We start from the raw sequence: 12902 nt of genomic DNA on the forward strand, positions 1-12902 counted from the left end.
CAGAGATCCATCCAAAAGATGCTTAGAATTACCATTATGTGCAGCAATAACTGTTTGGAAACTGAAATACAATGTTCACCCACTAGCCTTTGTCATGCCACGTTGAATTCCAAAACAAGTCAGGCATAGAGTTAAAGGGAACAGATCTACCTTCAGAATTACTGAAATCAAAACATAAAACAAACTACTGCTTGGAAACATAAATGGTGACTATAGGCATTCTGTAAGTGATGGTAATTATAAAGCCGTTCATGGATTTCTCTTCCTAAAGGAATAATCCGGCCATTAACTAATTCCTCAAATTAAAATCAAACATATGCATCAAGAGGGAAGCCCTACAGTCACTGCAATACTTGTCAGCCCCTAAAGCACTTATAACATCATTGACACTTTTCAACATACCAATGTTGCATAACATGGAAGATCAGTCGACTTGGTAATTAAGAATTTTTTTTAAAGATCGTTTAAGCTGCTCTACACTAGGCAAGCCAATTTTCACATTTTCTGGATATATCCTAAGAGCCTAAACCAGTCTGCTATCCAAAGTTCAACTTCAAAGCCTTCAGGTAATTCATCAAGTCACCAACTGTACATTTTCTGATACGTGCAACTGTCAAATATTCATAATCATCCTGTGTCTCAATCCACCCAAACGGGCAAGATTGCTGAGACCCGCTTCTTGCCACTTTCAAGACTAAGCATCTCCACAGATTCAGGGAATCACTAAATTCAAAGAAAGCCAATCACATTGCCTAGAAGTGCCATTGAATTTAAAAAGATCAAGAGCAGCCGGTAGTTGCTCATTCTTTCCCTTCCTAAAAGAATTTTCCAATCAACTGATCATATTCATCAACAGACTTTGTTTTAACTTGAAACAAAAATGAAAGTTAATCCAGAAATTTCAAGTAAAGAAAAGTGGCATACCAAAAGAAAAATAATTAAAAATCACTCCATGGGTGAAGCATATACAAATGGGGCAGACGTACTTAAGAACCACCTCTTACTTGATACAGTTTCCTCAAGGTCACAATTGCTGGCTGAAAACTAGACTGTAAGGGAACAACTGAGGCAACACGTAGATGCTGTGCATTTCCATTCTTTGGTTTTGACAGCATCACTCTTAACATCTCTCCCTCAAGAACCTTGCCTGCAGTTGTGGCTGCACAAAGATACCCCAGTCAACAACAAGAGTCACAAAGAGCGGCTCAATTCTTTAGAGCATCATGACATATGCGAGTATACTGTCTAGTCAGGAAGCAAGCTTCATAATTAAAAGAAATGCACATAGTTATAGTGATCAATAACCATTTTTTTTAAAAACAAAGGTAAGATGTGACACTTTATGGAAGTAACTGGTTATCTTCATAACCTGTGATTGAGAAGAATAATCTTGAAAACATTTCAATTTTCCAGATTTTGAATAGAATTCCACCGCCTAAGAAAGGTATATCTCTGTGTTTTTTCAATTTCTGGCATTGCACACATGACCTGCAGTACAAACATCTAAGATCTTCACTAAGCAACTAAATTGCAGAAATTGTTGTGAAAATAACAAATAGGTTCCAGTTTGGCTAATCAGGAAAACAAAATTTATCATGACACCTTCGCAAAGCCAATCAAGGTTTTTAAATCATTAATTGGAATATATACAATTTGGGTTTAGGAATGACACGATGCCATGTTTCAACTAAATTCCCTCTTCTTAACATAAGTAGCAAAAAAGCTGAAAATGCCGAGTACAAGAAAAAGATCGCATAAAGCTAGTCAGAAAACGATTCATGTAAGCATAAAAGTCATGGTTCAACAAGTTACTTCCGTGTATGAGCTCAGAATACAAATTGTTAATCTTATGCATATTAATTGCACAAAATGCAAGATAAAATTTACAGTACCAGCAAAAGGGTGAATCTTGGCAAAATCAAAAAACTCATCAGCAGAGCAACCAAAAAGAACCCTCGCAGCCCTGTCAAACATTACCACCACAAATACCTTCGTATCCGTAGCTATAGACATCTGCAAAATCCAAATCATCCAAGAACCCGTATCACATTAGTCCAAAAAACTCCAGTGAAAAAGAAAGTAAAACAAAAATCCCACCTTTTTTGGTCATTTTCTCAAGTACCCATTTTTCAATTATACGAACAAGAAAAAGAACAAAGCTCTGAACCAATGAATTACTTACAAGAACTTTAAAGAGGCGTTTGGAACCAGAGGAACCAGGATTAAAGGCATTCTTAAAGTTGCAGTATCTACAAATAGGCAAAGAAGCTGAAGAAGAACAAGAATTAATAGTAGCATTCTTATGGGTGGCTTCAGGGAGAGTTTTCTCACAAACAGAGCAAACTCTGTAGTAGAGATTGGTGTGATCAATGGCTACTACTGTGCAGAATAGAGTGGTTGGCTCATCAACTTCTGTAATGGGTCTTTTTCTAGGATTTGTTTGGCTAACTGGGTTCTCAGAACTCATTTTATCGCAGGAGGCAGGAAAATGACTAGGAGAGTTTTAGGTTGTTCTAAACTGAAAAGTTCCCTCCGTTTTCACCTGGGACTTGAAATAGAAGACTCGAGTGAAAATTTCCGCTTGCTCTGCCTTAGCTCCCGCTTTTATTTCTTGTTTGTCTTCTGGCGGACACGCTTTTTTCAGATTGAAACGCTTTTAGTACTTTAGTGGCTGGCTGCCTAAATTCGTGCTCCGGTCCTTTCCCATAATTCTGTCCGATTGTGTCCCAGAAAAACAAATGCAGGGTAATTTGCATTATTAGGGAGGTTACTTACATCAAACAGCTAATGATTGAGTCACACTTGAATTAAATGCTTTTTTACAAAATATAAATTTTGTACTAATAAGACAATGCATGAGCTTAAGTAGGAGTTGCTTAACACAATTAAAGCGAAAATAAAAACGCATATCTCTCAAAATATTAGATTTCTCCGCTCAAAACCCAATTAACTCTATAAATTCACATGTATCTACAATGGATTAAAAGTATGCACAATAATAATTTATACTTTGCCAGACAAAAGTTGCCCTCTTTTTTTTGCCAGACAAATTTTAGAAGTACATTAAAGCTGGTGTCCTATTAATGCTTCAGCTCAAACTTCTTAAAGTATGGAGGTGGATATTGGAGAAAAAGTATGATTGAAGGGGCAAGAAGTAGAATTTAGAGGTATTTGTCAGAGGTAATTGTAATTGTGCCAAGCCTGATGGGACCTCGGTCTGATAAGAAGGCATAACAAAACCTTTTGGGAGTTGCTATTGCATTCCCTCTGATCAGGGCAGCCGCTGATAAGTTGAAAAATAAGCAAGCAAAGCTGCAGACAGACTCAAAGTATCAGCTTAGGTATATTGGCATCTGTGTATATAAATATGTACTTTTCCTTTTAATGGTGCCATCTATTAGTTCTGGAGAAACCCGAGTGGGAACCCCGTTTATCCTTTCCTAAATTCTCCAGCAAAAACAAGAATTTCTTTGGAATCTAAATAGTGGGATGAGCGAATACTTGAACTCAGTTTTGAATTTGGCATCTATTTCTCATTGTCGGAAGAACAGTGCTGGATTCTACCAATCCTACATGAATCTTTTCTTTTTTCTTGCAACACATGTTTTTAGAACTTCAGTATCTCTATGGTGCCAGGATACTGTTTCTCTCTCTCTCTCTCTCTCTCTCTCTCTCTCTCTCTGTGGATCAAAGTATTTAGTCTTTTTCTTTTTCAGGGTTGTGCAAGTAAATAAAAGTGATTTAGAGTATTTAGTAATTTTCAAGAGTTGAAAATAATTTTAGCTTTTTTCCATTGTTTGGTTGAATGATAAAGCACTTCATCAACTCAGCTCAAACAAAGATTTCATAGTTTCAGACCTTTTTATTCTAATCGAACTTTTCTTCCTCAAAGATCATAATTTTCAATGCTGTTGGTCGTTGCTGTGAAAGACTCATGAAACCTCCAATCCCCTGCCAATAGATGTACCCATTGTTACCTCTGTGAAGACTGTGATTATGACAAAGGAATTTGGAGAAGAAATGTTGGAACTTTATGTCGGCAGTCATCTAACAGAGATGTTCAGTCCTGCAGACGTGAATATCAGTAACCAATTGGGAAACCAAACACTTTTTTTTTTTTAAGGGAAAAGGAACTTTGGTTGCTCAGGAATCTCATGGATGTAAGGCAGAAACTCAATTTGATCTGATTTTTTTTCTTCTCTATGTTTCAGCTAAGCCGCAGGTGACGGTCCATGGAGCCTGACAGGTATAGCAGTCATCATGCTTGGTTGAGTTATTACTTGTCTCTTTATTTCAACCCTCTCATGGTGACGTGTAATATCATCTGAATATGCACATTTATGGGGATTCGTGTGACTTTAATTCTTAATATTGGTAGTCAATCAGGTTCTGGTGATGTTGTCCAATGAGATTGGAGTCATATTTCCTTTTTGCTTTGCACTTCAGTTCCAAATAGTTTCAAAGAAAAGGATATTTTGCTTATCCAATTGGTTAAAGAAAAGTACTCTAAGGTGAAATAATCTAGCATTGATAAGGCACATTGTTGCCCTTTTAGGGCAATCTTCCATGCCTTGAATCATTTGCACTCAAGACAGACTAGAATGATATGAAATCTACAGGGTGCGAGGTTTTCTTATTATTTGAAGAATGACCTCAAAAATTTAAATGCCGTTTCTATTTAGCAATACTGAGTTAAGTAACTTTTTTTTTTCCATTTTAAGTAGCATGGACTACTTAAGATTTCTAAAATTGGATTGAATTTGGTGTTGCAGTTATAGAAATAAAACTTCACTGAGTGGTCCGTTCTTGTTAAGTTGCTTTGAGGTGGATTACGTACTCTGTGAGTTATATGCTCTGAAAGAGAGAAGCAATGACAGTTGAAGGAACATGACAAGGGATTACCTTTAACTGAAAATTTGTGGTTCTTGGTTTTATGTAATTATGGATTGAAAGATGCTACTTAAAGGATTATAAGTGGCAGGCAAAATCCTGACACTATATTTGGATTTCTGGTTACCACACTGCCACAGAAAGGAAATTTTAACAATAAAGCCAGGTCTCCCATAGTGTATTGAAGTATTGAACATTGTAAAACTAACAAAATGTGATAAGAGCTTTGCAATAAGCTTATATGATGAAAGGTGGCACCTATAGAACATGAAAATAAAGGAAAACTGATTTTGATGAATTTGATACCTTCAAACAAGAGAACATGCAACAGTCAGTGAACTTTGAAAAATTCACAATTTTGTCTGGTATCCTAGACTTCTCCGCTATGCTATTTCCTGCTTTTATTCTTTTGCCGTCAGAATTTATAGATCGTTCTTAGCTAGTCCTGAGCATATCTAATTGCTTGTCATCCCAAAAAAGTAAAAAGTTATGCTGTCAGCAGCTTGTGAAGTATACTCCTTTGGGTTCTGACTTCTGACTAATTGTTTTTTGTTCATGTGATTTGAACATGGAGGTTTTATTTGTGTTCTTCCTTCCATTGTATTAATCTTCAAAATAATTAGGCTTACACAATACTTACTATCTGTTATAGGCTAAATTCTCCAGATACTTCAGCAATTTTATTTGAAGTTCTTGGCCACCAACTTCAATTTTCTCAGGTAGTAGATTCTTGACACAATGTTGCAATTTTTGTTTTGTTATTCTAGATACACAAACGTGTCATTTCCTCTTATAACTTTACGTGCTTTTTGTCATTTTGAGTCTTTAAATTCAATTGAGAATTTAATCTTGATTTTTGGAACTGTATCTGATTCGGTTCTTCTTATGCAAAAATTCAATGGAATTGGAAATACTTGTTTTTCCTGAATTTATTACCACAGATAGAGGAACTTAATATTTTATTTTAAGACAGGTGCAATTGGTTGAATTATGTTTTCCTTGGTTTACTTTTGAGGATTGTATGCAGTGATTGTTTAGTGTTCAAGAGCCTATGTCAAGTTTCTGCCTTCGAGTATTAGTTTATTGTGCCTTAACTATTTTGCACCTCTTTTTGCTTTCACTATTTCAATTCTACTGCTATTTCTTTTCAAAAGCATTCATGTACTTTCCTGGATCTTGGTAGCTTAATTTTCAGATTTAGTATTGTCTGTATTGTTGTAGGATCCCAATTCCAAGCATTTAGGGACCACAGTGTGGGATGCATCAATGGTATTCGCAAAATTTCTGGTAATATTCATGTCACTTTCACTTGCTTGCTTATCTGAATAGCCAAAGTACAATGGCATTTCAATTTACAGTGTTATGTTGAGCCACAATGCTGCAGCAATGTAGTTATGAAAGCTAAAACGTTATTGATATTCTTCTGGTTTTTGTTCCATTTGACCATGATATGAGTCCACTTGTTGGTTTATTCAATTAATAAGCTGGTATTTGCAAACCTGAATGTAATAGTTAGAGATATCCAGGAGAAAAATTGTAGAAGGGGAAGGTTTTCCCCATCTAAACTGAGAGGAAAACGCGTGGTTGAACTTGGGGCAGGCTGTGGAGTTGCAGGGTTTGGTGAGTTTCTTTTGCCTGCCATTTTTCTCATTGTGTAGATTACTTTTATATCTTATCCCTTGATAGTCTGAAGTGGGTTCCCTTCTCCAGGCATGGCATTACTTGGATGTGATGTCACTTCAACTGATCAAACTGAGGTTCTACCATTGCTTATCAGAAATGTTGAACGCAATACTTCTAGTATAGTGCAGATGAATTCTGGATCAGGTACCCTCGCCTTTGGGTCTTTGGACCATTCAAGTGATCCTTCTAGTCTCTCTGTGAACTTCTGTTTATGTGCTTTCTCATTCTGATTTTAATAAAAAACAAAAGTTTAGTTGCTTAACTCTTTTCATCCCATTGTAGATCTCATAGAAATCTAGTGGTGCTTAAGTCTCTGATGTAAAAGGTACAGGTCATGCTTGGACCTAATCTGAATCAGGATTTTGCAGATTCCTTTGGCTCCATCCGGGTGGCAGAGCTGAACTGGGGTAATGAAGATCATATAAGGGCTGTTGATCCGCCATTCGACTACATCATTGGCACTGATGTTGTATGTTTCGTCCTAAATTAAGTTTATCTGATGACTGTTCTTGCTAAATTTGAGTTTTTGGAGATAACAAATTGCGTAAGAAAATAAATTTTGATGTTGTTTTTATTTTCACTTTTTCCAGTTTCTCTGGACGTCTTTCATTTTACGTCATTTCGTCTGGATGTCTTTTGTTCCTCTAGATGTCATTACTGTTCATTAGAGAGTAAATGGAGAAGAGTAACTGCAATCTTGCTTTAGTATTTCAACTGCATAATTGGAGGTTCTCTAACTTTTCATAAAGGTTTATGCGGAGCATCTCTTGGAGCCACTTTTACAAACTATCCTTGCGTTGTCTGGACCAAAAACCACAATTTTGGTATTGTTATCTTTCGTACTTTTCTTTTTCAGAAGCCAATTTGTCTTATGAGTGATGAATTCACTTGTTAGTCATGCTGCCACTTCATTTTCAGTTGGGATATGAAATTCGTTCGACAAATGTCCATGAAAGAATGATGGAAATGTGGAAGGGAAATTTTGAGGTGAAAATTGTCCCTAGAGCAAAGGTATGTCCTGTCTTTTAGGATGATTGTTTACTCGTTTTATGATCTTATCTGTTTCTTTTTGTCTGTGGTCATTGAGTATGCTGGAATTTAGTACTTGATGGGTTTCAGTTGACGTATCAGTATTAAGCTTAAGCATTAAATTTGGTCAGCAAGATCAAAATCCGGCAAGGAAGATTTCAAAATGGGTGATTTTGCAACCAGAAATAGGCTTATGAAATTTTACTGGATCATCAAAATCTGACCTTGCAATTCTTGGTTTCAGATTTCTAACTTGAAGATGACTCTTTATCATGAGCTGTTTTTCTAATTTTGTACCTAGAAATCCTTTTAAGATCATTTTTGGTAATTAAAAAAAAAGGACTAATCAGTTTGAGCGTGTGACCTTAATGCCTGAAAGAGAATACTGTCCATTCTCATATACTGACGAAGGCGTGTTTTTCTCCATTTAGATGGACAATAAGTACCAACACCCAAGTATACAACTTTACATTATGAACCTAAAGCCTTTAGAAAGAACAAAAATCACAAGAGAATGTGTTGATCAACCAATTGAAGAGGTTGAAACTGGACCAATTAAAAATGGATCAGATGAAGATTGCGACGCTAGTTGTGGAGTTGATGAGGTGACTGAGGTTGAAGTTGAAAATGCCAGTGGACGCATGGTCCCAGTTCCCGATCTCCAGGATAAAAAGCTTAGTGAATGGGAAGCAAGAAGATATGGTGCTATGGCTGCTCGGCTGCTTCGCGATATCAAAATATCCTAGAAGATATGAGGTTTGTTTCAAAAATCCAAGTTTATACAGCATGTTTCTTCCTTAGCTTTACTGTAGTCCAAAAGTTGAATTTGTTTTATTTTGTAGGCAGCACCTAAAATGGCGTGTTTTTTTTCCTTCATTAGACTGCTAAAGCAATGAAGAAAGAATGGAGCTCCAATAGATTATTGAATTGTGACACTGGACCTTGTTCCGTGCTACCATATCTGGATTACCTCCAACACAAGGCCATTAGATTTGCTTCTGCAACTGGAAAAGTTTCTGCAATTACTTGCCATTATCAATGAACAGGCCTAAGCAAATTGGATTCCTCATCCTTGTGATGATGCTTCACCATTTGTCAATCATCTGTAGGCTGCATCTACCTCAATGTTCAATATATGGTGAAAAAAGAGAGTTTGGAATGCTTACTTATTATGGCTGCTAATGCTTAATGAGTATATGATCTTATTCCTGTAAATGCTACATTTACAGTTATCAAAACTTCCTTTCGTTTAAACTTCTGTTATTTTACTTGATATGGTACGAGCGTCTGGAGGGCTGTCTGTGTTTTGGTTGATGCATCAAGATCCTCCTCCTGGCTACCCATTCAAATGTCTGACACAAGATTAATCTAGCGATAAGTCAGTCTCAGTTCAGCTTTTACTTCATATACAAACCAAAAATATGTGCATTAGTCGCTAAAGGCGTTCATTTTCAATTATGCCCCTGAAGAAGACTTCCCAAAAGCTCCCAAAGGAGATTAAATAATAGTTAATGCAGGTTTCTCTTGGTTTATTTCTCAAAGAAAAAGAAAAAGAGAGGGAATGACTTCACTAGAGTAGATGAGATTTCCTCGAGTAATTGTCAAAAGTATAGATATACAACACAATTAACAGCAGCTTTTAGTGGTACAATATCAGCTCCTGTACATTCTAGCAAATGCAAGCCAAAACAAAGGGAAAGAGTTAGAAACTGGATAGCTTTAGCTTGCTGAAGGGCTTGAGTGCTTTATTGAAGAAAGAATTAGATCTTTTATGAGCGGCATATCCTACTATGGAAAATGAATCTAGATATATTCCCACATAAGCAACCAGAGGGTCTCCTCGAGACTTGTCTATAACAAGCCTCAAGTGATAGGATTCAACTATAGAAAATTGTAGCAGCCTTCGATATCCCACAGTCGTGCCATCTATCACCGTCTGCCATTGTCCTTTCTCATTTAAAATGTCTAGATGGAACTCGATAATCCGCTGCCCCATATGAATTGGCTCTTGAATTTCTAAGACGTTGAAAGTAACATGTTCTTGAAAATCTAAATATATTACCCAGTTTGCTTGCTGCTTATCAGGAGCCCAGTAAGACAAGATACCTTTCTCAAGGATATTCTGAGGGCCAAACCTAGTACCTGCTAAACCTCCTCGGACACTGCTGGCAGAAAGAAGACCCCCTTCTGCTAGATTATTGGAAAATATGGAGCTTCGGAGCTCATTGAATTCCCGAAGGACTTGAATATCCTCATCAGATATCAGGCCTGAAGAGTTTGGGGGTACGTTTAACAACAGAAGACAGTTTCTACCAACTGATTTGTAGTACAAATCGAGAAGAGTTCTGGCAGATTTTGGAACTTCTGATGCATGCCAGAACCAACCAGGCCTGATTGATACATCACACTCTGCAGGAACCCAGTCACAGCCAAAGGGGTCTCCCTCCTGTGAATATCTGTTGTACATGTGCATGACAGTGAAATATCCACTGAAGTTCCAATAAGCATCGGTAAAGTTGAGAAAACGCAGCATGGAAATGTTTCAAATATATGACTTGTATTAGCTGCCTGCTACACTGTATCTAGTTGTTTGCTGATACTAGAGGGACATCTATTGCTATTCCAAACCAGATCTCAATTTTATAAGCTGGTTCCTAAAACCATGATGCATTGTTACTTTAGTGAGAGTAGCAGGAAATTCAAGATAACAACATATCCTTCATAAATAAAAGATGACAGGAAATTCCTTCATATGCATTTTGAAAGCTCTCCATTATATACTCCAAGTCCCCTTAACTAAAGCCTCAAATCCTATACCAATCAAAGTTGGTGAGGAAACACCCTGATTGCATGCATTCTACACTAAAATTTGAACAGCTAACTGAAACACATGTCACTTGCCAGCACCTTCTATATTATATGGCAGAAGACATGAGGCCGCTAAGCTTAATAATACAAATCAAGAGGCTCCAACTTAGATGCATGCAGTTGGTTTTATTTAGACATATCAAAATGTCAAATTTAAATATTTAATTTTCTGTTAAAATGAAATCTAACGGTGGAAAAAATTGCACGGAAACTGCAATATTAGCCAATTAAACTTCTTCTACAGGCCACAGCACAAAGACTTTCATTCCACTGAGCGTAAGCAAGATTAAGCAATCATCAGCTGAGAAACAGATAATCAAATGGCAGCACACGCACCACAAGTGCTTAAAAATGAATTGGTTGAAATAAAAGGGAAAGGAAAAATAAAAAGGAATGATCGGGGGCCAAAGGGGAGCACAGACTTGGTTTGTTGCTTCAAAGTAAGCATAATATCAAATGCAGAGTGAGATCAAAACAATAGGACTCACTTTGGATCAGTATCACCAATCTTTGCAGCACTGCAGTTAAAGAGGGACCAGCAAGTATTCCCAGCATAACCACCCTCATCTCCCACCCACCTAGTGTCAGGCCCAGCATCTGAGAAAATGACTGCTCTAGGCTGTAGCTGATGAATAAGACTAAACCAATCTTCAAAGAAATACTCCATATCCTTCTCCCCCTCACCTTTTGCTCCATCTAACCAAACCTCTTCCACCACACCATATCTGCAATTCGGTTACAGTAAACCAAAGTAACAGGGATATTACAAAAAGAGAAAAGAGGAAGGAGTTTAGCTATGGTCTAAATTATAAAGAACCATATCAAGTTCAGATCGAGTTATGCATACTGCAATCCCTATAACTGTAGACATTATCTAAAGGTGCAAATTCCTCTCCGAAATTGTTACACTCCAGTAGACAAAATTCTTCCATAAAATAGTTTGCTTCGTGGCTAATGAGGTTGATAATGATATAACGCAAACGTTTACCCTATGATTTCGCATTAGCTCCTATTTGAGCACAAAATACTTCTAAATAACCAGAATGCCATGTTATGCATAAATGACCCACCCATCTTCCACCGGACTAGCATATTGAAAACGATACCCATTAATCAACCTAAATCACACCAAGAAAAAGATAAAAATTCAACCAGAAAAAGGGAACCAAAGAGGAAAAATAGCTTCAATAATTGTCTAAACATCAGCTGATCAAGTAAAAAAACCAACTTTACAAATCCAGTAATAACCCAAATAACATACCAAAACAGCATTAAAATCACACGCAATATCTCCCGCACAGCAGGCAACAACACCCAGAAGTGGCACAATCCCGGAAAAACGGTAACAAAGAATACAAGTACTCACATAAAGGAAGTGACTTTATACCTTGTGAGGAGCTCAGTCATTTGCCCCATATAATACTCATTATAGTCAAGAGTCTTGCCATAACAAGACTCATGCCTATCCCAAGGAGAAAGATAAAGCCCCAACTTCACTCCAGCAATTCTTGCAGCCTCAGCTAGCTCCCCAACAACATCACCACTCCCATTCTTCCAAGGACTAGACTTAACCGAATAATCAGTATACTCAGAAGGCCAGAGGCAGAACCCATCATGGTGCTTAGCAGTCAGGATAACTTTAGAAAAGCCAAAATCTTTGGCCACTTTGACCCATTGGGTGGCATCTAATTTAGTGGGATTAAAGACTGATGGATCAACATGGCCTGTACCCCATTCTGAGCCCGTAAAAGTGTTGGTTCCAAAGTGCAGGAACAGGGCCATTTCTGTTAGCTGCCATGAGAGCTGCTGTGCACTTGGGATTGGGAGAATTGGGAGTGGGGGCGGCTTTGGGTGCAGGGAAGCTAGTGAAGGTGAGGATTGAAGAAGAGTGAAAATTAGGAGGTGGAGGATGCTAATTTGTTGGGGTTTTGACAAAATGGGGCGCTTGAATTTGAATTTGAGCTTTTGGATTGAAGGTTCATCAGGGTTGGCGCGGGGATTCTTGATCATTTTCCAGGCAAGGAGACCAGTTTCTGGGCAATTAGACCAAGTAGAGGGGGTTGACTGCACTAGATATTAGAAAACAATATATATAAATCTAATTGTTTAATCAAATTTGGCTAAGATCTCGTGTTACTGTAACAGGTGAAACTCCACAACAGACGGTGCAATGTTGAGCTGCTTTATTGATAAACCAAAGGTCCCAAGTTTTAAGGAATCAACCAATTGGTCCAACTCCTGAATATCTTTCTTTGATTGAAGGAGATGGCAACGTAAATTACAATCATACTAGGCATTGGACCCCGCGGCTATCGCGGGGTGCCCATATTATAGTGTTGTAGAGTGATGAGGAATATAAAATAAAGTAGAAAGAATCATAAATAGAGGGTTATTATTTTGTTGAATATTATAGTAGTGATTGTAGATTAAGC

The 12902-nt window shown here is 37.4% G+C and overlaps 3 protein-coding genes across 7 annotated transcripts; 1 reads left to right on the top strand and 2 right to left on the bottom strand.

Annotated features, from left to right (window-relative positions):
* Nucleotides 1-769: 769 nt before the first annotated feature.
* Nucleotides 770-2581, bottom strand: LOC113689586 (uncharacterized). The gene is made up of 3 exons (XM_027207349.2): nt 2183-2581; nt 1893-2013; nt 770-1159 (listed from the first exon to the last, which is right to left on the bottom strand). Exons 1-3 carry the CDS (start codon nt 2465-2467, stop codon nt 987-989), a joined length of 579 nt encoding a protein of 192 aa, XP_027063150.2. The 5' UTR covers nt 2468-2581; the 3' UTR covers nt 770-986.
* A 606-nt stretch (nt 2582-3187) lies between these two features.
* On the top strand, nt 3188-8856 carry LOC113707184 (uncharacterized). 5 transcript variants are annotated; one of them, XM_027229408.2, is made up of 11 exons: nt 3188-3341; nt 4212-4246; nt 5543-5609; nt 6112-6177; nt 6417-6510; nt 6601-6717; nt 6942-7042; nt 7323-7397; nt 7492-7584; nt 8034-8358; nt 8449-8856. In XM_027229408.2, the coding sequence occupies exons 2-10, from the start codon at nt 4233-4235 to the stop codon at nt 8346-8348; spliced, it is 942 nt and encodes a 313-aa protein (XP_027085209.1). In that variant the 5' UTR covers nt 3188-3341; nt 4212-4232; the 3' UTR covers nt 8349-8358; nt 8449-8856. The 5 variants fall into 5 exon arrangements, with proteins under 5 accessions (XP_027085209.1, XP_027085186.1, XP_027085202.1 ...); XM_027229385.2 differs by having other exon boundaries at nt 3189-3341; nt 8445-8856; XM_027229401.2 differs by having other exon boundaries at nt 3189-3341; nt 8483-8856.
* Nucleotides 8857-9164: 308 nt separating this feature from the next.
* Nucleotides 9165-12692, bottom strand: LOC113707176 (alpha-L-fucosidase 1). The gene is made up of 3 exons (XM_027229373.2): nt 11858-12692; nt 10959-11195; nt 9165-10058 (listed from the first exon to the last, which is right to left on the bottom strand). Exons 1-3 carry the CDS (start codon nt 12478-12480, stop codon nt 9305-9307), a joined length of 1614 nt encoding a protein of 537 aa, XP_027085174.1. The 5' UTR covers nt 12481-12692; the 3' UTR covers nt 9165-9304.
* Nucleotides 12693-12902: the final 210 nt, after the last annotated feature.

Source organism: Coffea arabica, chromosome 1e (assembly GCF_036785885.1).
Source record: "Coffea arabica cultivar ET-39 chromosome 1e, Coffea Arabica ET-39 HiFi, whole genome shotgun sequence".
Taxonomy (NCBI): Eukaryota; Viridiplantae; Streptophyta; class Magnoliopsida; order Gentianales; family Rubiaceae; genus Coffea; species Coffea arabica.